Source organism: Corvus kubaryi, unplaced genomic scaffold (genome assembly GCF_017639235.1).
Source record: "Corvus kubaryi isolate FWS band 111438036 unplaced genomic scaffold, C.kubaryi_AGA036_p1.0 37308, whole genome shotgun sequence".
NCBI lineage: Eukaryota > Metazoa > Chordata > Aves > Passeriformes > Corvidae > Corvus > Corvus kubaryi.
The window spans coordinates 12,543,078-12,567,688 of NW_024581096.1; the positions used below are offsets into that span (position 1 = coordinate 12,543,078).

General features: G+C 46.2%; 2 protein-coding genes and 1 long non-coding RNA gene across 5 annotated transcripts in view; 1 reads left to right on the forward strand and 2 right to left on the reverse strand.

The window, feature by feature from the left end:
• Positions 1–5,609: 5,609 nt before the first annotated feature.
• Positions 5,610–10,976, reverse strand: RXFP3 (relaxin family peptide receptor 3). 2 transcript variants are annotated; one of them, XM_042028548.1, is made up of 2 exons: positions 9,593–10,976; positions 5,610–7,689 (listed from the first exon to the last, which is right to left on the reverse strand). In XM_042028548.1, the coding sequence occupies exons 1-2, from the start codon at positions 10,844–10,846 to the stop codon at positions 7,654–7,656; spliced, it is 1,290 nt and encodes a 429-aa protein (XP_041884482.1). In that variant the 5' UTR covers positions 10,847–10,976; the 3' UTR covers positions 5,610–7,653. The 2 variants fall into 2 exon arrangements, with proteins under 2 accessions (XP_041884482.1, XP_041884481.1); XM_042028547.1 differs by having other exon boundaries at positions 5,610–10,976.
• A 1,121-nt stretch (positions 10,977–12,097) lies between these two features.
• On the reverse strand, positions 12,098–19,153 carry LOC121664888. The gene is made up of 2 exons (XR_006016164.1): positions 16,484–19,153; positions 12,098–13,806 (listed from the first exon to the last, which is right to left on the reverse strand). It is a non-coding gene; the product is annotated as an uncharacterized LOC121664888 (long non-coding RNA).
• Positions 19,154–19,285: 132 nt separating this feature from the next.
• Positions 19,286–24,611, forward strand: part of ADAMTS12 (ADAM metallopeptidase with thrombospondin type 1 motif 12) — a 158,999-nt gene continuing 153,673 nt past the window's right edge. For both annotated transcript variants that reach the window (XM_042028551.1, XM_042028550.1), the window contains exons 1-2: positions 19,286–19,516; positions 24,102–24,463. In XM_042028551.1, coding sequence (XP_041884485.1) covers positions 19,387–19,516; positions 24,102–24,463 — 492 coding nt within the window. In that variant the 5' untranslated portion in view covers positions 19,286–19,386. The remainder of the gene's footprint in view (positions 19,517–24,101; positions 24,464–24,611) is intronic.

Consider the following 24,611-nt stretch of genomic DNA (forward strand, 5'->3'; position numbering starts at 1 on the left):
ACAGGCATGTATGTGATGCAAGCGAACCCTTTCAGGAAATTCTGGTTCTCTTGTTTAGAGGACTTGAAGTGTTAGTAATGTCACAAGCGTTCTGATTTTTTTTCCAGTGCTCATTCTGTGTTTCATAGTGTTCTCATTAAGTTTCTTTGACTTGCTTGAAAACAAGCAACTCAGGTGACTTGTGGCACATGAACTTTTTTTCCAGAAAGGCTACACAAGTCAGGATGAATCATAAATGTCTTTGCCTTGAGAGAACGCACAGCTTTCACATGGGTGCCTATGAATCACTAGCAGTCCCTGCAGCATGTCAAAAGATGGTGTAAGTGAATGTGGCAATCATGACATTTAATATTTTTGAACTGTAAAGGATTGGGTGGAGTATCTGCTGCAAAATGTCTTTAAATTATTTTTGGCATGATAGAGCTATAAAAAATGAGCTATAAACCAAAATTTTCCCCTCTAAGTTTCCAGCATTCATTTCTTATTCTCTAGCTGCTCTGTCTTGTTTATTTAAGAGGCAAGTGTTTGGGGTCACTTGTTCAAGACTAAATTGTGAAAAGTGACTTGCAATTTTTATGGGCCCTGACATGATGCATCCATGAGTGCTGAGGAAGCTAGCAGACACCATAGCCAGGGGGCTCATGATCATCTTTGAAAGGTCATGGAGATCAGGAGAGGTGCCTGAGGACTGGAAGAAAGACAATATCACCCATTCTTTAAAACAAGCAAGAAGGAGGACCCAGGGAACTGGAGCAAGTGAGTCTCACCTCAATCCTTGGAAGGAGCAGATGCCTCCTCAGCAGTGTCACTGATGACACAAAGCTGGGAGGAGTGGTTGATATCCAAGAGGGCTCTGCAGCCCTTCAGAGGGACCTCGACAGGCCGGAGAGATGGGCAGAGAAGAATTGTCTGAAGTTCAGCAAAGGCAAGTGCAGCATCCTGCACCTGGGGAGGAATAACCCCCTGTACAGGCTGGGGGCCAACCTGCTGGAGAGCAGAAGGACAAGGACCTGCGGGTCCTGGTGGACCACAAACTGTCCATGAGCCAGCAGTGCCCTCGTGGCCAAGAAGGCCAACAGAATCCTAGGATGCATTAGGAAGAGCATTGCCAGCAGGTCAAGGGAGGTGATCCTGCCCCTCTGCTCAGCCCTGGTGAGACACATGTGGAATGCTGCATCCAGCACAAGAGAGACGTGGAGATCCTGGAGCAGGTCCAGTGGAGGACGACAAAGGTGATGAAGGGACTGGAGCACCTCTCTTATGAGGAACAGCTGAGGGGGCTGGGCTTCCTTAGCCCGAAGAAGAGGTGACTGAGAGGGGACCTCATCAGTGTCTGTCAGTGTCTGCAGAGAGGGGTCAGAGGATGGAGCAGGCTCTGCTCAGTGGTGCCCAGCAATAGGACAGGAGACAATGTGCAGAAACTGATGCACAGGAAGTTCCACCTGAATATGTGAAGAATTTCTTTACTTCGTGGGTGATGGAGCACTGGAACAGTGAGTGAGGGAGCTCAGAAGAAATACAGTCTTCCTTTTGTCTCTTTCCCAGAGATGCTGTGCAGTCTCCCGCACTGGAGTTATTCTAGGACCTTCTGGAACCTACCAGCCTGTGCCTTGTGTTCTAGGATAACTCTGCTTGAGCAGGAAGGCTGGAACAGATGAACACTGTGGTCCCTTCCTGCCTGACCCATTCTGTGCTTCTGTGAATTCTGTCGCCTTCCATGGTGTTCAGTTTCATGCGTTGCTCCTTTAGATATGCAAGATGTGTTAAACAGTTTCATCTCCTAAATTTTTTTTTTTAAATGAACATTTTACCTCCCACGTATTAATATTTTACCTGTGTATTAAGGATAGTGACTTCACATCACGCAGAACCATCAGAGTGGAGGCTGTCCCTGTGGGTAAGCACTTGCAGCAGCAGGAAAACAAAATCAGTGCTTTCTAACCTGGACTACGCAGGAAACTGAGATAAACAAACCATGTCGTGTATTTCCAGGGCGATAGCTGTGTGGTGTGACGTTTTCCGGACCACGGCGTGCTTTTCGCGAGGGTCATTTCCAAAGGCTCTGCCTGCTCCAAGGGGAGCCGGGCCGGGGCCGGCGCCGCGGTCCCTCGGCGGGTGCTCGGCTGTCCCCTCGTGTTCAGGGACAGCACCGCACCCCCGGAGCTGCGCTGCCTTGCACCGCCCCAGCCCCAGCCCTGACCCTCCCTTTGCCATCTCACTCCGGAATTTCCTTACCGCGATGCACTGCTGCAGTCCAGTTCTCTCTTTTTTTGTGCATAGACAACCAAGGAAAGCTGCCTGTTGCCAGCTGCAGCGCGGCTGCCTAATGCATTGCAGACACTGTCCTATGGACATGCGGTGGTAAGAGCCCCCCATGGAGACGTTTAGCATCAAACTCCTGGCAGAATCCGGCCTTTGAAACCTTCAGTGCTGATGCCAAGAGTCGATCCTGTAGTGCAGCTGTTCCCCACTTGTTTGGCAGATGAGTTTTTGTTGCATTGGCTCACAGCAGGTAAAGTAAATCAGGAGGTGGGGGGACATTGGTCGCAGCACAGAGAGAGGCAGCATCAGAGTCTTGGATACCTCTGTTTTCCAGGCCCCTCTGCTCGTTAGATGCTGAGGAGGAGATGTGACAAATGGCAGAATTGTGGAGTCTAACAAGTGATAAGAGGGAAAAAAAAAGTTTCTGACAGAGATGCATTTTGCTGAAGTCTACACTGGGGTTGCACGGCTGGCAGATCACCATGTAAGTGCAAATGTATCTCAGATGATTTGGGGTTTTTTTCAACATTCATACCCGATTTAAAAAAAAAAAAAAGTTAGCTTGCAGTGTAATTTGCAAGTTATTCAGTTTCCAGAGATTTCGAAGGCTGAGGTACTTCTCTCTTTAATAAGTGCTGAAGTTCACTCAAAGTGAACTCAAAGTGCTGAAAAACACTCAATCCCAATAAGTAGAAAAAATAAATCCCAAACATTGTTAGATTGCCGTAACATTGCAAAACACGGCAATAAAACTGCTTTTGGAACTACGATTCTCTCAGAGAGAAAGCTGGTACCTTATTAAAAGGTGTTCTTTTCTGAACAGGGATTTTGCATTTTGGAATATTTTCCTTGGAATGACTCAAGTGGGCTCAAAATTCAAGATTTCAGTTTACATCTCTGAAAATGTAATCCCAGATCTGAAATTTAAACCAGATTCTTCTTTTCCCTATTTATGATCGCCTGTACACACTGAGCGGTTATTTACTCCTGCTGCAGGATCGTTACCTTCAGTTCAGGAGCTCATAGTTCACTCTCTGTAACTCTGTATCCATCACTGTATTTGCCTGTGAACAAGTGACTGGAGTTCAGCAGGAAGTGACTTTTGATGGGCAGAAGGAAGACTATATTTCCTCAGAGCCCCCTCCACCACTTCATCAGAAATTAAAAGCAATTAAAACATTTTGAAAGATCATTTAATAGGTGTTTTGAAATACATAGTAGTAGATGATTTGAGGGCATAACATTTTTAGAGTTTTTTCAGAATAAACATCAAGCAAGACAGCTATGAATGCTAATTCTACTGTATTGGAAGAAAGACATATCCAGAGCAACCTATTTGCTATCAAAGAATCACACAAAAGCACAGAATAGTTGGGGTTGCCTCTGGAGATGACCCAGTCCAAGTCCCCTGCTCAGCACAGGGTTGCTCAAGCAGTACAATCAGTGTTGAGTCATTCTGAGCATCTCTGAAGCTGGAGACTCCACAGTCTCTCCAGGCAACCTGTTCCAGTGCTTGACCACACCCTTTGAAAGGTTTTGTTTTCCTTCTTACATTTAAATGATGGAATTTCATTTTGTGCCTATTGCCTCTTGTCTATTCTCTGAAAAACACGGAGAAGACTCTGATTTAATCTTCTTTAATCCCTGCCCACATTAGCTATTTGCATACACTGATGAAGTCCCCAAGCCTTCTCAGGTCCAGGCTGAACACCTCCAGCTCTGTCAGCGTCCCGTCATGTGGCAAATGCTCAAAGCCCTCCGTCATATCAGAGCCTCTCTGGTAAATAATGCAGAACTGGGTAACCTGCCCAGGACTGGACACAGCAGAAAATGTGTCTCACCAAGCTCAGCAGAGGGGAAGGATCCCCTCCCCTGACCAGCTGGCAGCACCCTGCCCTGTGGAGGGCAGGATGCTGCTGGCCTTTGCTGCACAGGCCCATTGCTGTCTTGTGTTCACCTTGTCCCCAGCTCCTTCTCTGCTTTCCGATCGACTGCACTCCAGCCTGTGCAGGTGCAGAGAGCATAGGAATTTCCGCCTCCCTTTGCCCAGCTGCCTTGGGCTCCTGTCAGCCCATTTCTCCAGCCCACTGAGGACCCTTTGAATGGTGGCACAACCCCCTGGTGTAGAATTCACCTCTCCCAGTGTGAATGTGCTGATCAGGCTTCTTCACAAATACAGAAACCAGTCATTTTCCACAAGATTCCAGTTTTATCCAGTGTGAGGTTCAGCTGAGTGAAAGTGGAAAGGTTAATTGAACAATGATTTTAGAAGTCAGTGTTGAATAGTTAGTTTGATCACTGTACAACTGACCATACTCATTCAGCTGATCTGAAGGAAAATCACAAGTGCTTGGAGAAACAGTATCTCATTGTCCCAAGGAATGGGTGAGTAAGGGAGAGAGCTGATATCTGAGTGAGATATCTTTATTTTGTCATTTCACACACTGAATAGTAACCAGTCCTTTCCAACCTGGTAGTCAATGTTTCCAAAAACTTGTTAACTAAATAAACTGCTTCTATGTCCAGCTGATCTTTTGGCCCAATTTTCTTGGCCATCCTGTGAGTCTATAACTTACAGTTAAGATTTTGGGAAGGACTCTGAAGCTATGCACAGACACAGGCAGAGAAACCTGCTTATGTGTATTATCAGCTACATTTTAGCACAGGAGCAAGTTAACTGGCTACCCACGTCAGTGACTGATATTGAGATTGTATCTAGAGGAGATTCTTTTAACTGCTCTCCTCATGATAACAAGGTATTTTCAGCGACCCCCTTTAAATGGAAAAATAAGAATTTTCATTTGAGAAATGACCCTCACTAAAAAAAGGAGATCCAAGCTCTCAATCTAATGTCCTTGAGCTGCACCACACCCATATCTATTCCTGCTCCAGCTCAGGGATATGAATTAGATCAGAGTTTCTGTGCAGGGACTCAATTGAATAATCAAGTTTTAGAGTAGACAGTCATGAATGGGAATGAAGGGGACTGGATTTTTTTTACTGCTAAAGTGAGTGCCAGAATAACTCACTGAGAAAGCGAAACAGTATTTCCACTGAAGAGGCATTTCAAAGGGAAATTTGGAAATGCAATTGGAGGTTGTTATTACATTAAGACCTTGGTTAGTTATTTAAGGGGCTGAGATATTTAAACGTCCCTAAGCAATCAAAGTCTTTGCCTGATGAAAATATCCGGTCTTTAAAGGTTCTCTCAGTTTGTCACTAGATGTCAGCCTGCACCTTCAGGTCCCTACCCTGCTATGACCATGTGCACCTCTCCACTAGCACCCTATCAGGAATTCGTAACAGGAGGAGAACAAGAATAAAAATCTTGTCAAGAACTCTGTAAGTATTGTTTTGTAGCCTTCAGCAATGTTTATTTTAGTCCACGAAAAGGTGATTGTTACAAATGAAGACACGGACATTTGCAGGAAACAGGAGTGGTTTTGAAGTGTGTTTTATACTCTTTACTTATGAACCCCCAGATACTTGGTAGGATTTGTTGTTGTTGAGCTGGAAAAACCCTCTGCTGAGGCCACACACCCTATGCACACAGAGAAACTGCACCTTCTGCCAAGACCCAGGCTGGTGCCCCTGCCTGTGCAACACAGAGCACAGATTTCTTGCTGTTATCTAGGACTCACGGCACAGGTGAAGCAAAATTTCTCTCTGCGCACATGTTGCTAGAGGTGTGCTCTTTGGCTGTGCTGGACACACACTGACCTGCACAGCCTGGGCTGCTGGTGTGGCCTGAACCAGCATTTGGCCAAGTGTGGATGGGTTGTGCCTCATTCAAACAGCAGATCCATGACCTACACCTGGTGGATCAGTGACCTGAAAAAGAGTTGCCTTCTAATTTCATAGTCCCTACACACTCAAGGTATTTTCATGTTTGGGTGATTGGCCAAATGTGACATTTTTATGTCTCTAGTGATCAGGCACCTGGGGTTTCCTCTGAGAATGGTACATTGCCAGCATTCTGGGCTAACTATGCATTGTTCTGAACACCACATGTTTTGTTGTGTTGTTTTCCTGGCACAAAATTATGTCTGCATTGACATCCACAAAAGTACATGGGTTTTGCCATGCTGAGCACCACAGAGGCTCTCTTTCAGGCAGCTTGCTATCTACTGAAATTCACAGTTACACTTTAGACACTTGGACAGCTTTTAATGCACAAAAACAGTTAAACATCAGATAGGGAATAAATTTCCAACAAGTTAAGCAAGAAATTTTGTTGTTCAAAAGCAAACAGCAAGAAGAGCGTCTGGCTGTGAGATTCCTCCCATGTCCTTAATTTAGATACTTTCTCCTGGCCTATAGAAATGCAATTATATCTCTCTGAACTCTGGACTTAAGAGTTCATGGTGTCCTTTTCTCATACAACAGTGCAGCTTTCTTACCCCGGAACACAGATATTAGGGCTTTCTCACAGAAGAAGAATGCAGTTTTTTGCAAATCCTTTAGCACATTAAGCTGCTTTACCTGCAGGTCTAAAAAAACCTCAGGCTCCTGAAGAGCATACTGGAACTTAATTGAGCCAGGACCTGTGAGTGAGTTAACCACTGTTCTTGGGAAGGGGAGACCTAGAACCCAGATCTGGATCCAATTTCTATTCTGTAGTTGAAGTGAAAAAATCTCTTCACAGTTCCTCTTTGGAGATTGCACCCTAACCACTGCCAAGCAGTGTTTGAGGGCTTTCACTGACCTTATGCTCCAGCAACAGCCAGCAATTCATGCAACAGGGAACTGTTTCAAGCCAGAGAACATGAGCACATTCACAAAGGGGCCCAGAGATTCAACCATTCCCCTGGGATGTGGGAAAGGGGGAGTTGAATCTCTCAAGCCGTAGGGGATAGCTGTGCCCACTAATTTAGCATTTCACAAGGGAAGGGGAAGGAGCATAATCTGCACATACATTGAAGCTGGGACAGAAGCAGCACATCCAGGCACAGATTCAAAGGGAGGGATGGGGGGAATGAGTTAAATTCACAGCCGCTCCTGGCTTAGTGTGGCCTGGCACAGGGTCTTCTGTGTTGGGATGCAAGGTTACCTCCCTCACAGGATACACACTGTGGCCAGTCCCAACAGAGATATCCCCATAAAGCACAGAAATAAGTGCTACAGAATCAAGCAGATTTAGGCATGCTCAGGAACAGATTTCTAGGCACAAAAATTTTACTAGAAAAAACTTTAAGTACCTATAGACTTCACCTGTCAACCAAGTCAGGATTTAGGAGGTTAGAGAGGCAGTTGTACAGTACTTAGATGCTTAAGTTCTTCTGTGGATATGTCTGATTTCTTCGGAGTCTTTGCATCTGTGTAAATACGCCCAGCAGCCACCAGCTCACTTCTGCTTTTCTTCAGACAACTTGTAAATCAGTATCTTCCCCCCTAGCAAGTGCTCAAGGCTGGAGAAGTCTGTTCTGCCTTGAAAAAAAAGAGAACAACTTCTCCTTACAAATAGCAGAATAAGCTGCTTTCAGATCAAACATGAATTTTACAACAGGAGTTATCAACATATAGAGTAAACCTTACAGAGTCTGAAAAGAGTAATTGCCACTATGGCGTTGCAGTTTTCTCTGGAGAGAAATAGCAAGTTTGCTCCATGTCAATACTTAGAGGTGACAAACAACCCTCTGCATAAATGCCTTTTTAGCAGAGTTAGGCAGATGCTGGAGTTAGACTGCATGGAAAGGGGTTGGAAATAGAAAAGAGTTTTGAAAATTATATTTAAATAATCATCTTATATGCAATATTAGGGATTAATGAACTTGTATTCTGAAAAAAAAACCAGAACTGTTGCATTTTCCTATCTTTTAAAACAAATATTTTGATAATTTGATTTCAAATTCTTCTCCCCATAATTAAAAAAAATATTTTAAGAAGTAGATATATAATTTTATCATAAAAACTTTCACAGCTTAAAAATACACTTTTTTCATCCCCTTAGAAGTTTGATTCAGATCAGCCTCAAATTATTTGCTAGTCATTTCTCTAGAACGGAGACTGGGACAGGCCAATCCCTTACATTCTCTAGGCTACATAAGCACTGTAGGCCCTAGGGCTGCTCAGACCAGAGGAACTGAACTTCACGGAAACTCTGGCAAGTGACAGTGAAAACACTCAGCAGAACTGAAGCCTTTGTGTTTGGTTTTAAGTGAACCAGAAGTATCCCAGAGCAAGTGATTTGAAGTGACTAGGATTGTTTCTTTTCCCCCTTGGTTTTTTGTTCGCTTGTTTTAATTTTATTTACAATTGTGCTGATTTCCTGTAGTGAAATATGAACAGTCTGAAGTGCAGCAAAAATTAAGCCTGCAACCTCAGTGCCCTGGGGGAGATGCTGTCTTGCTACACATGGTCTGGGGCTGTGAGGTTTCCTTTCCCCTCAGGGGCCTGGAGAGAGGCTGAGGAACAATGTTAGGGGGCTTACACCCTCCGTCCAAACCCAGGCAAAGCAACACCTCCTTGTGAAGCTGCAAATTCTGTCCTTGGGTTTCTCCTTGACTGTCTAGGTTGCTCTATACCCTGGCAGCAGCTGAGGGGGAGGGGGTAGCTGGAAAAGCAGATCCTGCACTGATGTGGAGGGGAGCACAGTCTTGTCCCCTCTCTTTCCTAAGCCCCTAGAAGAGAAGAAAGGGGCCAAGCCTGAACTTGTCCTGACAGTTCCCCTCAGGGCAGGTTTGAAATAGAAGAGAGGCTCCCCGTGCCTTCAGTGGAACCTGGGGAGCAGTGACCCGTCAGGCCTGCACTGTTTACAGGGTCCTGCAGCAGTGAGAAAGCAGCTCAGCTCCTCTCCCTGGCACAGACAAACACAAAGGGTGCAAGGGCTGCTGGCCTCTTGCTGCTTGCAGCTCCAGCTTGAAGGGACACGTTTGACACCTTCCAGCCCCAGCCCACCCCAACCAGCCCCTCTCTTTCCTGTGGTGCTTTGCACATCCTGCATCCTCCCTGGCTGGAGTCCCATCAGCCTCACCAGTTCTTGTTCCCCAGAAGAGGTACAAGCACTAAAAGGCATTTCATAGAGACACCCCACCACTTCCTCCTCCTAGCCCTGCTCTCCAGCTCAGGGTGCATTCTCCAGACAACAATGTCCATCAAGGGTCTCCGAGGGCAGACAAAACCACAAAAGAGCATCTCTCACACAGAAGTCCTCCTTTACTCATCCCTCCTCCCCTTGTCCTGACCAGGCATTCAATATCCCCAGGCGACATCTGGCACTGTCCCACCCCCAGAGCCCCCTGCCATCTCAGCAGTGCTGCTCCATGGAGCTGGCAGGCAGCAGGTCGTAGCGGCTGTTGTACATCACCACCCCTGGAGGGTAATAGGCCACCTCTGCTTGGATGGCTGCAGCACGGGGAGCAGCAGGGACAGGGTGGACAGGCATCACGGCATGCAGGGCCTGCTCCTCCTTCTCAGGCTTGGTGGTGTCAGTGAAAAGGCGCATAGTGGTGAGGGAAGGTGAGGTGATCCTCCAGAGGAGGCTCTTCAGTGCCTTGCGGAACTCCCTGCGCATGAGGCAGTAGAGGATGGGATTGAGGCAGCTGTTGGAATGTGCCAGGCACACGCTGATGGGGAAGAGGTACACTTGGGAGAGAAAGTATTCATTACTGAAGTGCACCACGTTGAGTTTGATGAGTATCCCCCACGTTGTAAGTGCTTGGTTAGGCAGCCAGCACAAGAAGAAGGACAGCACCACGATGGACACTGACCTAGTCACTTTGGAGCGGCGCCTGATGCTGGGGCCACTGCAGGTGCTGCCCACGTGCTTGTCACTGATGAAGCGCACCAGGAGCAAGTAGCAGAGACTAGTGATGACCAGCGGTACCACGAAGCCCAGCAGCACCTTCTGGATGTGGTACAGACCAAGCCAGAACTGGGCATTGTTGCCTTGGCCCTCTGGGAACTTGACAAGGCAGAGAACATCATCAAAGACAGTGGCAGTGGTGGAAAAAATGGCATGGGGCAGGGAAGCCAGGACAGCCGACAGCCAGATGAGTGCACAAAGCCACTTGGCAGAGCAGCAGCCACCCAGTGGGTCACCTCGACGCTGATTCTTCAAGGCTGAAGCCACAGAGCGGTATCGAGCCACACTCATGGCAGTGAGAAAGAATACACTGGCATACATATTCATTGCTGTCACATAGGAGACGATCTTACACATTGCCTTGCCGAAGAGCCAGTTGAAGTCCAGCGCGTTCTCCACTGCCCAGAATGGCAAGGTCAGCACAAACTGGAAGTCAGTCACTGCCAGGCTGGTCACAAAGAGGTTGATGGAGGATTTCCTCCAGCCTTGCTTGCTTTTCATCAGGTAGAGCACCAGCAGGTTGCCCACCAGTCCCACGGCGCACACCACGGAATACACCAGCGAGATGACAATCCTCACGATATCAGAGCTGTCCCCCTGCATCCCGTCAGCTCGCTCCAGGTTGATATTCTTCAAGAGCTGCAAGAAGGACACGTTGCTCCCGTTGTCCATCTGAGCGCCTTCCAGAAAGCCCAGCGGCGTGTCCCAGGACTCCCGGTGCGCTCCTTCCTTTATGCCAGCGGCTGGCGAGCAGGCACCGCGCTCGCAGGGCTCGCCCATCCCATGCTAGGGTGGGAGACGGGTCCGCGGGAGCTTTTCCCCCAGACGCTGACCAGCGGCAGCGGCGGGCGGGCTGCTGGAGCGGCGGCAGGGTCCGGGGACCGCGCGTTGCCGGCTGTGCAGGTGCCACCGCTGGCGCCGCTCGGCTCCGCGCCGCGCTTTTATCCGCGCCGGCGGGGCGGGGCATGCGCGGTGGGCGCGGAGCTCTCCCCGGTGCTGAGCGCAGCCGCCGCGCCCCGCTGCCCCCGCGGCTGCTCCCCGCGCACCGCCCCCGTTCCGCCGCGTCCCGTCCCGTTCCTTCCCGCCGCGTTCCGTTCCATCTTGTCCCGGCCTGGCTCGGCCCGTCCCGCCGCGTCCCGTCTCGATCCATCCCGTCTCGTCTCGTCCCGTCCCGTCCCGCACACCTGGCGGGGAACCGCGCGTGTGGACCAGCCGGGCGTTTCCGAGGGCTCAGTGCGGCAAGCGCCCAGCCAGAGACGATGTCCTCTCCCCCGGTGTGATGCCCTCCTCCCTACGTGATGCCCTCTCCCCCGGTGTCGTGCCCTCTCCCCCGGTGTCGTGCCCCCTCCCCCGATATGATCCCCCCTCTCCCGATGTGATCCTCACTCCCCCGATGTAATCCCCTCTCCTCGATGTGATCCCCTCTCCCCGATGTGCACCCCGCGGATCAGCTCCCACAGAACCTGTCCCCTCCTGCGTGGGGACAAGTTTTGGGGATGTCGCACGTCCGCTGACCCGCAGGGTGAGCCCGAAACCACCTGCGCTTTCGCGCCTGAGAAACCCCGGTACCGAGCCGGACCGCGCTTCGCAGTGCCCTGAAAGACCGCACTCCCCACGAACCCCCACGAGCCACGAACGCCTCTCCTGCTTTTGGGACGCCGGGAGACGGTGTCTCTCCCTAATTTTAAAGCGAACTGCACGGACAAGGGAGCTGTAAAGCCCGGCTATCGGTGCAGCGCGTGGGTGAAGGCAAGAGCAGCAGCAGCCGCTTCCCCGGAGGCAGAGGGATCCCGCCCGCAGGGGGCCCCCCTGTCTTGCGCGGGGCCCAAAAATCGCTTCCCTACCAAGCTGGCAGCAGAAACAGAGAGCAATCGATGGGAATAGGAACCGAGGCTTTCCTTCTTGTATTCTGCCTTTAAATAAATCAAGGTAACTGCGCATTTTGAAAACCAAATAGATTCTGAATATACCTAAGTAAAGCACTGTGAATCAGCCATCTGGGGGAGATTTACGGAACATTTAACAAGTATATTATTTCTCCATTGATTTATCTCACTGAACTTCCTGCAAAGACAGTCGTGTCTGCCATTTGTTATCACCAGTCCACTCATCACTTTGATTTGTATCTGCAGGGACCCTGTAGAACCAGCCAGCACTCATTCACTGCCCCACCAGCATAATTGGGCAGAAAATTGGAAGGGTAAAAGTTGGAAAACTCAAGGGTTGAGATAAAGGCAGTTTATTAGGGAAAGCAAGAGCTGCACATGCAAGCAAAGCAAAACAAGGAGTTAATTCCTCATTTCCCATGGGCAGGCAGGAGTTCAGCCATCTCCAGGAGAGCAGGGCCCATCACGTGTAACAGTGACTTGATAAGACAAATGTCATCATGCCAAACATGCCCCCTTTCCTCTTCTTCCCTCCACTTTGTAGACTGAACACGGTATCATACGGTCTGGAACATCCCTTTGGTCAGTTGGGGTCACCTCTCCCAGCTGTGCCTCCTCCCAATCCCCCAAGCACCCCCAGCTTCCCTGCCAGTGTGGCAGTGTGAGAAGCAGAAATGACCTTGGCTCTGTGTAAGCTCTGCTCAGCAGTAACTAAAACATCTCTGTGTTATCATCGCTGCTCAGGACAAATCCAAAACATCTCCATACCAGCCACTTTGAAGAAAAATAACTTCACCCCAACCAAATCCAGCATATTTTCACACTTTTTCCAAATTATGGATTTTTTTCCTAGGCTTCCATACCTCTTAATCACCGACTATGGCTGCATTGGGGTGGCATTTTCAATATATGACATTAAGCTGCATCTCTTAGCCTGCTGAATAGCAACAGTTTTTCAAATTCTCTCAACCAGAGGAAATCATCCTTGTGGTGAAATATAACAACCCCATTAGTCCCATCAGTGTTGCATGGTCAACTGTAAAACAGTACATGCAGAAGAGAAAGCCACTGATACCTAACACCAGCAGCAGAACCATCATATAAACGAGCAATGAGAAAATACTGAGTTTCAAACAGACTTGCAGAGGTTTTGTAAAGAGTGAAGAGGGTGAGGTGCACCCCAGCCCACAGCAGCAATGGCTGCCTTAGCACTAGAATCAGCACTTACCCAAAACCAAGGTTAGTAAAATATTTGAAATAAGCAAGCTCTTGTTCAATTTTCCCTCTTCTCTTAGTCCTGCTAGTATTTGCCCACAAGGAAAAAATAAGCTGTACTTGAGCCATGCAGAGACTATGACAGGTTCACTTGGTAAATTATTAGTAAGATTGATAGGGCAGAAGTGGATTTTTCTAGATTGAATTCTGACCTATTCTCATCACATTGCTATCTTCACATCCAATTTTAAATACGTCACTGGAAAAATTGCATCAAACATGTCTTGCATAGAATAATTTCTTCTACCACTTTTTCTGCTTTGCACATCTTGATGATACATTGCTGAGACTGAACAGTAATAATGATTCAGAAAGGGTAAGAGGAGGGAAATAATGTCCAATGTTATGTTGCTTTTTCTGTTAGCCACCCAGAAAAAGCAATGGAGTGTGAACTCAGGTACCTCCTGGGAACACTGGTAGTGGATTTTGAACTCAGGGCTGCAGGTGTGAAATGATACTCCAAGGTTTTTGCTCATGTTTTGACTCCCAGAAAAACTCCTTTTTAGTCTTGGGTGGTTTTTCTTTTGTCATTCTCCATCTCAGAGAAGTTTCAGAGGCAGGTAAGGGAACTTGTAACACCTAAATAAATAATAAAAGAAATAATGATTTATTAACACACTGTCAGAACAAACACTTCCATCAGCTTTCAAAAAGGATTGCAAAACACATCAGATACAGTAACAAGGGTTATTGTTCTGGAAGATACTGTCTTCTGTTTTTTCTCTATTCATTCCATCCATGAGGCCAAAGACTTGTTGCTAACCGGAGTCTTTTTATCCAAGTGTCAGTGCAATTGGTGTTACTTACTCAAACTTTCTGAAAACTGTAGCAAACTTGACAGGCAGAGGCTTCCATGACATAATTCTAGTGATAACGGTGAAAAAATGGCTGCTTTGTGTATTCTGTTAATCCCGAACAAATCAGGCAGAGGCTTTTTTTGTGTATATATAGTACCATGCTAAAATAATCCATGGGGCTGAGATTGCTAGTTTGCCTGCAGGCAGCATCAATCAGTACAGTAAACTTAAAAAAGCACCAGTTCAGACCACCAACAGAAAGTCCCCATTGGTTTTGACTATATTGTGTCAGTGTCCTGCAGGTGTTTCTCAAATAGCATTAAAAAAATGTTTCAGATAAATATGCCAAATAAACATTTGCTGAAAATGGTAATTTTCCTACAATTTACTCCAAAAAATTCCTATAATTCCCTTTACAGACCTCATACACAAACAAAAGATTTATTATAATTACAACAGTGACTGAACCAGCTGTATGCTCCTTTGAAATGTTTTGGCAAGGGAGATGGTGTTCTGTTTTCAATATGAAAGGCATTTTTGTAGCTTAAAGCAGATTTTTAAAATATTGAATGTATCACTAAATACAGAAACAGGGGACTATTTCTCAGGATATTTTTGTAGTAGTAAGAGGGGTTTTTTTTTTAAATTTGACACACTGAAGCAAAAAGTAGTAATAGTAAAGCTCTAGAACAAACTTTATTAAAAAGATTTACTAGTATGTGTATACTTTATATTATTTTTTAAATGTTGCATTCTTGCAATTGAATTCTGTTTTACAAATAATTATTTTTATGGCATCTTCTCTCAAACAAAATTCTGGAGAATCAGCAGAAGGAAACTAGAAAACAGGAAAGGGAGATTTCATATTAGTTTAGTTTCTCAGTTCTAATTTCTGGAACCGCTATGGTCTCCCTTTGGTTTTTTATGAGCTCAGGGCTACAGTCTCATTTTTTTTGACTAAATTCAGACAGTAACTGTTAACAGCACATTTTCAACTGGATTTTACAACTCTTACCTTTTCCATCCTGAGAGTGAACTTGGTGTGACTTGGTGTGTGTCCACCATGGGAAGATTTTCATGGCAATTCTTTTCTTAAGAGTGTAGTAGGAAATGTATACAGGCTTTCATTACAAAGTCTCAGGTAACACAATGGTCATACCATGATTCATGGACCGAGACATATCCTCCAGAAAGTATTATTTGGACATAGAGATAGGTTTTAATTTAAAAAAACCCAAGCAAACAACACCACTTCCCCCCCTACCCTCAAAACAAAAAACCAAAACAACCCAACTTTAATCATGGTCATCATCCTCTCATAATTTGCTTTCTAGATTGAATTCTAGAAATTCTGGTCTGGCAGACCACTGAGAACATATTTTTCTGGCACGAACTTTCATAAAAAGTTAATTCAAAGTGACCTGTTGCACCAGAAACATGCTTTTATTTGGTTAATATGGATAGTATGACCAACGAGCTTTTAAACTCACATAGTTCAAGCACAAAATTATAATTTTGTGAATTAATTTACCAATTATAAATAACAATCCATGTTTGAAGACTCACGCGGAATCTGAGTGTGAGCATACAAAAAAACTTCATGTCAAAGAATCACTGACTACTTTAGAGTTTGCTTCATTCTGTTACTTGAGTCTGCCCACAGACAAACCAGAAGTGGAATGTCAGCAAATATATATATATATATTTTGCAAGAGTAACTTATGAAGTCCCAAAAATCTGTAAAGACTATAATGAAATGTAAGTCGAGAGATCCAACAATGTCTCTGGCTCAATTACCAATAGTTAGCTGTGTTAAGAGGCTGCATCCCTGATGAGAAACAGGGAATGAGATTAAAGATTTAAAAAAGAAAAATTTAAAAAATGTACTCACAAACCTCTGTATAAATCTGCTGTAAATCAACAATTGCAATTACCCAGCAAACTCCACGGGGTCCTTGGGATTCAAAGTCATTCTCTTTCAGTTCATATCCCTGCCAATAGTCACAATTTCACAGAATCACAGCATAGTCTAAGCCCACCACACTAGGTGTGATCCACCTTCTTGCCATTTCTAGTCCAAGCAAACTGTTAAGGTGCCTGGATTATTAACAGTCAGGTCTGAATAGTGTTTCACCTTGGATGTGACAGAAAGGGATGTGTTATCCTCCAGAAGTATCTTCTCTCCCTGCTGACTAGAAGAGCAGAGAAGTGTGTATTATATAATTTTATATCTTTAAATTTTGGGCAGGAGACTCTCATTCCTGGCAAAGCAAAATTTCCTGACTGTCTTCACACGGACTTCATTTTGAAGCAACTCCTCTACGTCAAATCATATAATTTGTATTTTAGTTCCCTGCTGCTCAGAACCTCTGCTTTTCTGTCTCTCTGTAAACATTTCTACATACATATAAATTGCAATACATGCATTTCTTTTATGGCTGTCCTGGAAGTCTACTTACATTTAAAAGAGTCCGGATATTGTTTCTGGTTTGTCAGTCCAGGCTTGATTGTGTCTCTTGACTGTGACCTTTCAATAAATGTACAGGCTGTTCTGTGCAGAGCTGCACCCACTGAACTGCAATAACTTTGTTGCCAAAAGAACACAGCTGATGTGGTGCTGTATTCTTTTTCTCTTTATGATTGAGGTTGAGTTAGCAAAAAAACCAAAATGCACTGACTTTCAAAAAATACTCCAAAACCTCAGGTTATGCCTCTTTGGAACAGGAAACCACTGGCAAGATGCAGTGCCATAAATTCTGTTCACTTAAAATAGCTGGCCTCGGTATGTACTCACAGCGGGAGAGTGCTTTTGACTTGTGCCATGGCTTCACATTTTGACTCTGTGTGTGTGTCCTGTTTTCAGCTGGGATAGACGTAGTTTTCTACTTAGTAGCTGGTACAGTGCTGTGTTTTGGACACTGTGACTGTGTCAGCTACAGCCACACCATCCCTGAAGCAGGAACCCTACTGTCCCCCCGGGTATTTTCTGACACTACACCCAGTGAATCATTTCGTCTCTGTATGTGCATGCTGGCACAAAGCCCAGAGAGTTATAGATGTCTCAGACCACATTCCCACAGCTCTCTTTCTCCACTCTGTACAACTTTTGGATCTACAAATTTTTGTCATTAAAAAAAATTTTAAAAAAGAAAAAAAACCATCAAAGTAAAATGCATTCCCACAAACTCTCTTGAGTTCCTAAAGCTTTTAGTTCTCCTTCACTTCCAGGGCTTGAGAGAATTATGGGCAACAGGAATTAAGTTTTCCTGCTGAGGGAGAAGCCAAGATGGAATCCTGCATGAAATACTAGTTGCCTCTCATCAGATTCACCTACCAGTGAACACCTACCTAAAGAGATGACTGAAAATGGAAGCAAATAATTAAATGTCTCTCACAGAAGGGCTATTTTTCTGATGGCCTTCAACAATTATGTTAAACCAGTACTCTGTAAACATATGCCCTTGAACTGTCATACCTTCTTTCCAATGCTCCTGGCCTGTTCTCCTCACTTTACAATCTTTTTCCTTTTCATTTAATTTAGTGTAGATTCTTTCTTATTCACTGACTGACTTATTTCAAAATATTAAAGTCAAATTGTGTGGCATTTTATATGCAAAAATTGTCAAGTGTTTTTTAGATGCTAAATATTATAAATGTTATATTAATTTCAGGTCATACTTAGCTTTAAATTAATTTCAGGGAAGTGCTGATAAAGAGCTTATCAGGCTACAATACCCAGTCTCACAAAACAGCCTAGTGCCCACTGTATGACTAGACTAAGAATCCTAATGGCAAGAGCACCAGGAAACTTGTCACTGTAACAGATGAAATACTACTATTTCATATGCAGAATACCTAGACAGCTATATTGAAATAAATACCTAGCAATTAACAAATCTTCTCTTGGCAAGTGCTGTTGGATATCAAATATTCCATGTCTTTTGCACAGTCTGTGTCCTTCCATTATCTAAAAGAGAGTACATGATGACTCCTAAATCAATTATGACTCTTTTATAAATATGGTCTGTTTCCAGAGTTATCTGTCTGGGGGAAGCCACATTTCTAGCTGGTTTAGAATACCTTGGAGCTTTAACTCTTTTTTTGCATTTTTGTGCTCTGGAGTCTGGAGTTCACAGTTCTCACAGCTGAACTGTGACAGCCATTCATCTTGGGAAAACTGAGCAGGGGAATGAGCACAATTAAGCACAGGTTTCCATGAAAGTATATAATAAGTCCATGGCAGAGTCAACTTTAAGCAGGAGGCTATCAAAGCAGATGAGGAACCCAGCCCAGGTCTCAAGCATGAGACAGCACCAAAGTGGGCACCCATCTGTGGAGTCTTGGCTCAGCAGCAACCATAGCAGAGGCCACCTGAGGAGACTCTTGGCAGAAAGCACGTAGCATGCACTTAAGAATGGAGATGCCAAGGCTATTTAAGAACTTTCCATACAAAGGGAGGACATTCAGAAGTAACCCCAATGTGCCAGCACACTGCTAAAACACAGAATGGTATCGGCACTCTGAGGAGTCTTAGGCATCAAGGAATGCTTAGGTTGGACATCGGGAAGAATTTTTTCACAAGGAAGGATGATTAGATGCCCAGGGAGGTGGTGGAGTCAGCATCCCTGGAGGTGTTTAAGAAAACACTGGATGTGGCTCTTGGTACCATGGTTTAGCTGACATTTTGATGTTCAGTCACAGGCTGGACTCGGTGATCGCAGAGGTCTTTTCCAACCTAACTGACGCTGTGATTCTGTGAGGCAGCCTGGAAACTGGGCTCTGGCTGCTGACCCCGAGGGGCCATGGGCTACGGGTGCTTCAGGTGGGGCGAAACCCCCGCCATCCTTTCCCACCGCATCAGAAAGTGGTGGAAAACGCGTCAAACTCCCGCGTGCCTCGAACATTTCCCCAGCGGCTGGGGAACCTCTGCGAGGCCGTGTGCGGGGCTGCGAGGCGCCTTGCCCCGGCCCCTCAGCAGAGACCACGGGCGTGAGACCAGCGAGGAGACGCTGCCGTGCGCGGGCGGCCCTCCCCGAGGGCTGCCGGGGAGAACGCCCCGTTTCGGCCGCGGTGGAGGGCGGAGGGGGGGCGGGCAGCCCCTGTTGCCGGCCTCTCCTCTCCTCCCTCCCCGCCAGCCCGGCCCGGTTCGTCCCGCCGCGTTAACCCCGGCGGCTCCGAGGCGGGGGATCCCGGGAGCTGCTCCCTCCCCACAGCCCTCCTCCCTCCGCCGTCAGAAACCAGACACCGGGACGGCCCCGCGCAGCCCTTGCGCGGAGCGGCGCCTGTGTCCGGCGGCGCCGGGAGCCGCCCGGCCATGCCGGGGCCCCGATAGGCGCCCCGCTCGCAGCTCCCCGCCCGCACCATGCCATGTGTCCCGCGGAGCCGGGCGGCACGCATGGTCTCCCTCTGGCTCCTCGTCCTCCACGCCCAAGCGCCCTGCCTGGGCAGGGCCCCGCCGGCCGGCAGCGCCCCGTTCCCCGACGGCGGGCAAGGTCAGTGGCGGCGGGCGGGACGGGAGCGCGGCGGGGCGCGGGTCCCGCCGAGGGTGCGCTTCCAGCCGGAGCGGCCGCGGCTCCGTGCCGCTGCTCGGGCGGGAGGGGCGGCGAGCCGGGCCGTGTCGGCCCCCGGTGCTGCCCGGGCGCCCTCCCAGCGCTGCCCTCGGCGGGGCATCGCGCTCTGGCTGCGCCTTCCTGCGGCTCCTGGGCGGTCATCGAGTTTGGCTGTGTAGATGAAGGTATTAATTGCTAAACCCTGCTTTTTGCTGATCTTCCTCGTTTAGAGGCAGCTCTCTAAATCCCAGAATCGTTTTGTGCTACTAAATTGAAGAAGTTTACTGTCCTGATTGTTTACTTATTTCTAAACAAGTGATCGCTTCTGTACCAAAGCAGCAGGCGCTCCAGAAGGATTGGTGTTACCGGGGTTCAACACCCGCTGTGAGTTTCTCACATTCAGTGAGGATGGTAGATTGCAAGTCAGACTTCATGCGCGGGAGGGGTCTCTTTGAGGCTGCCCTGAGAGTTGGGTTTTCTCCCTCTTTTGCTGTGGGGAGTGTAAGACAGGAATTTTATTTTTTATTTTAGTTTTTGCCTGTTTAAGGAAAACAGGAGAAGTGGCTCCCAAGGGAGTAAAATTATGAGTAGTTGGAAGACTCTGCCTGGTGGTAGAAGACCCAAAAGTGTATGAGAAAATTTTGCTTCCTGATGCAATCAACAGCTGTGGTGCTGGCAGGAGAGCTTGAACACAGAAGAGAAAATCTTCTGTACCCCTCAGAGATCGTGAAAATGAAAAGTGTTTAAATAAGGTGCCCTGAAAAGTGAACTTCTCAATTATCCTGAAGCTGGTTCCTGTTGGATTCATTGAAGGTGCATGCTAGCAGCAATTACATCGCTGTGACTCTACGTGGGACAGAACAGGGATGGTTGTGTTAGCATGTAGTAGCAATTTAATTGTCAGGCATTTGGAAATGAATGTAGAATTAATTTAACTTTCTAGGCATTAAAACAGTATTTTCCAAGAGTTTGCAAATAGCATTAAGTAGTGGGGCAGTTAAAAATGTGGCTAATTTTTTGCAAAGGAAGGTTTCTTGCAGTGTGAAGTGTGGACTGAAGTTTGTATCTGGTACCACTGAAGTATTCTGCTTCCTCCACATCCATAAGTGTGATAGATGGGACAGTTAGGGATGCCCTTGCTGAGTGATAAGGCCTTCTCTCTTCCATGGGGCTTTGGAGCTTGGTGTGTTTCCTGGGCATGATGCTTCCTCACAAGATGAGCCACACTGCTTCCTATCCCAGGGAGTGGTTTGAAAAGAAGCCAGAGGGTCTGAGGGGCAGATGTAGACAAACTACAAAGATGGAGATGAAACAATGGTAAATGATGATGTGTCACATTTTAAAGGAATTTTGTCAGGGAACATGTTAGGTATCTAAAGTAAATTGTGGTTTTCCTGTCATGTGTGACAGACCATGTATTTTTTTCTCTTTATCCTAGTTTATTCATTTTGTGTACAGCCCTTCTTAATAAGGCAATTCTCTGCCACGTGTGGCGAATTAGAATCCACAGAGGAGCAGAACAGACAGGAGTGGTTGTGAATATTATCAGATGTTTTCAGTGATGCAGAATTAGGAAGGTCTGCAGGGAAGATTTCTCTGACAACTTAAACAATACTTGGGCTCCTCAAACAATTATGAAGGGCCTGAATGTTGCCTGTCCTGTGTTCCCAGAGGGCCTGAGCAGACACTGTGATTGCAGAGCAAAGTCCTGACTCGAATGTCTGCTGCTCATTGCCCTGCTTCAGTCTTGTTCGCAGCACCAACACAAGCCAACGTGCCGGGGCTGTAGTTCTGGAAGGACAAAACATTCTCTGGAGCTACACAGCCACCTTTCCTGGCCTGTAAATCCTGAGCAGTGCCCACTTGACAGGCAGGACTTCCCTGGAGTGGAGAGTATGCTGGGTGTCCGAGGGGGATGCTGTGACATGCCACCGCCGTGGCTTGTCAGTGGCACTGGCATTTATTCCTTCCGTTTATGTTTGCTACTGCAAAGTTTTATGGGAACTTGTGGTGTTTTAATAGGAATTCATGTTACTATATAGAGGCATTCAGTGTTGAAGGATGTAGCCCTTAATTTTGAGCAGTCTGGGTTGCATGTATTTAGTTCTTCTTTCCTAGAAGGGAAGAAAGGAATCATCAAAATTGTACCTCCTGTCTTTGTTTTACACTCTCCTCCAGGCAGAAACTATGCTATCTTAGACTTAGTGTGGAGCTCAGTAAATTTTTCTGTTACAGGTAGGATTGCCTTTGCTAACTTTTACCCAGCAGTCTAGACAAAAATGTACTTACCATGACTGCTTGCAGAAATATTGTTAGCCTCATTCTGTTAGAATTTTGTGTTGTAGTCTTATCCCCTCTGGTCTTTTGGAGGCTTTTTAATAATTAATTTCTTCAGTTATATTACAGTACATTATTATTGCAGCATAATTCCCCTTTCCAGTGACTAAACAAGTATTTAACGAGTGGGTGGAAGGAGTTTGACTTCTCTGCTTTGACAATCCAATGGTTCAGTATTATTTTCCATCTATGTTGATGGTCAACTTTTCTTTAACTTCTACACACTAATTGCTGTAGTGATGAAGTGAAAAACTTCCTTGAATGGTTTTAAATCCAAAACCACAAGTCCTTGGTGTTGCATGGAGTTTAGCAGTTAAGCCACAACAAATTAAGTTCAAGACATCAGGCAGAGGAAAATCACACAGTGACAGCAAGTGAGTAAGTTTTCCTTCAGGCATTTAATTTGATTATTTAATGAGTTGTGCTGAAAACCATAGAAATGGGGGCCTGGTCTTGCAGCATTCTCTGTTAGCCTGTCTTTGCTAGCACAGTATGGGATGTGGGACTTCCCCAAAGTCTTACAATTTAACATCTGCAGATAAGTTGTATTTTTCAGTGTTTCTTACCTCTTCTACCTGCCTTTTTTTTGCTTCACTCTGGAGCTCTGGTTTACCAGGCATCTGGCACCTTTTGTGCTATTTACTTCATGCCAACTGCAGGCATGAAGATGTGCTCTGAGTTTCCAGTGTCTCAGTCCCCTTATGTGGACAAGGCCAGATAGATGTCTCTCAGAACTTGTGGTAGGCATTAGTGTCCATGTTGTCAAGACCTGCCACTGTGAAGGCCCAAAACCCCACTGCTGTGGCTTGTCCTGCAAAGGCTCCAAGTCACTGTAGGCTGGTGGGAGGGCTTGTGTACAAAGAAATCTGTTGTGTGAGAGAATAAACTTGCTTCTGAAGTAAAGATGCCACTGAGACAATGCCAGATTTCTGATGTAGTTGTATATGTGCTGGGAAGCAGGGGTTTTGTGTATTTTGTCTTGCTTTCTTTTCTGTTGGAAATGTTTCAGTGCACGTGTCTCAGGGGTCCATGGCCTGAGGAAATGCAAGCTGCCATGTCTTAAACTGCAGCTAATGAGGACAAATGAGATGTGTTGCTTCCTGAAGGGGATGAATCCAGACAGCTGTCTGCTTAGGCAGGGTTTCTCCTCTGTGGCTTTGACGGTGCAGGCAGTGGAGGGAGAAGTGCCTCTAAAAGGATTGCCTAACCAGACCTAGTCTGGAAGTAGCTGGAACAGGCTAATTGCTTTGTTAAGCAGCTTAGTTAATGAATGAGGTGTACTCACTTCGTGTGTAAGTGGCTGGGACTTTGGGAATGAGGAACAACTCTGGGTAAAGAAGAACTGGATTAATGTATGTCATCATAACTTCTTTTTAATTAAATGTGTTCAGATTGTCATTTCTTGGGTAGAATTCAAGTATGCCAGCAGATCTGGCCCTTAGGGTATGAGTTCATATGGATTGTGTTTTACATGGATTTGTGTTATTTGCATGAGGTTTTTGCATTTCACAGAAATTTAAAAAAATAAAATTGGGTACATGTGATGTTTCTTCTGTATCTTCTTATGTATGCTTCCCCTGTTGTAGCAGGGGACAGCAATGTCAATAATCTCTCTTCCCCTGCTAGATCCTGATGAGTGATAAGATTTCCAATCCTATCCTGCTTGGAACTCCTTATAAAAAAGAGCACGATTACTTCATTGTCTTCAAACCCTTCTTTGAAATTCTAAATCTGCAGCTGCGGCAGCTGCTAAAGCTGATGCAACTGAGGTGCTGTTAGTACAAATAATCAAGTCAATTGGTGTTCTCTTCACATTTGTGTATTTGCAAGGCTCTGTGGTCAGATTTTTGGATGTGTGAAGGTGATCTCCTTGATCAGAGTGCCATGTCCTGAAGACCTAGGACATGGAGGGTTTCCCGCCCTTGTGGGATTGGGAAGGGGGCTGTGTGTGGCAGTCAGTCTTTTATATGAATGGTGATGAAATATTTGAAAAGAATAATGTTTAGCTTCTAAACTGAATGTTACAATGGGAGAATAGAAAGCCCAAATGAGGAATGTATTCCATGGTCATCTGTGCACTGCCTTCCTTTGTGTCAGTAGGATGTTGTGGTGAATTGCACTCTTGAGTTTCCCTTTAACAGGCTAGCACTCACCTTAGTTTTGTTTCCTTTTTTTTTCCCCTTTCTCTCAGAGCAATTTGTGAAGACAGTGCCAGAATACCACGTGGTTCATCCAGCAAGGGTAGATGCAAGTGGGCATTTTCTTTCTTTTAATCTACACCACCACATCTCAAGCCCAAGGAACAAGAGAGATCTCGGAAAAAGTGAAAATGTGGTATATTACAAAATTAATCATGAGGAGAAGGATCTGTTTTTTAACTTAACTGTCCACATGGGTTTTCTTTCCCATAACTACGTAGTAGAAAGGAGACGTGGCAACCACACCAGTGCGAAGATTTCAACTCACTCGGGAGTCCCTTGCCACTTCCTTGGCACGGCGTGGCAGCCCGGCTCCGGCAGCGGGACAGCAGCGATCAGCACTTGCAGTGGCCTGGTAAGTGGTGTGACCTTCGCTGGGGTTCTGGGCTATTTCTGGTGTCACTAGAGCTGAGCTGGTATGAATATGTCTGTGAAGGAACTGGATGAGCCAGTCTGATACCCTACTAACTCGGAAAGAAGGTTTAATTCTATGGATGTTGTTT

Bases quoted from the DNA above. Each gene is read 5' to 3' on its own strand.
- RXFP3 (XM_042028547.1), bottom strand. From the start codon at position 10,846: ATGGGCGAGCCCTGCGAGCGCGGTGCCTGCTCGCCAGCCGCTGGCATA.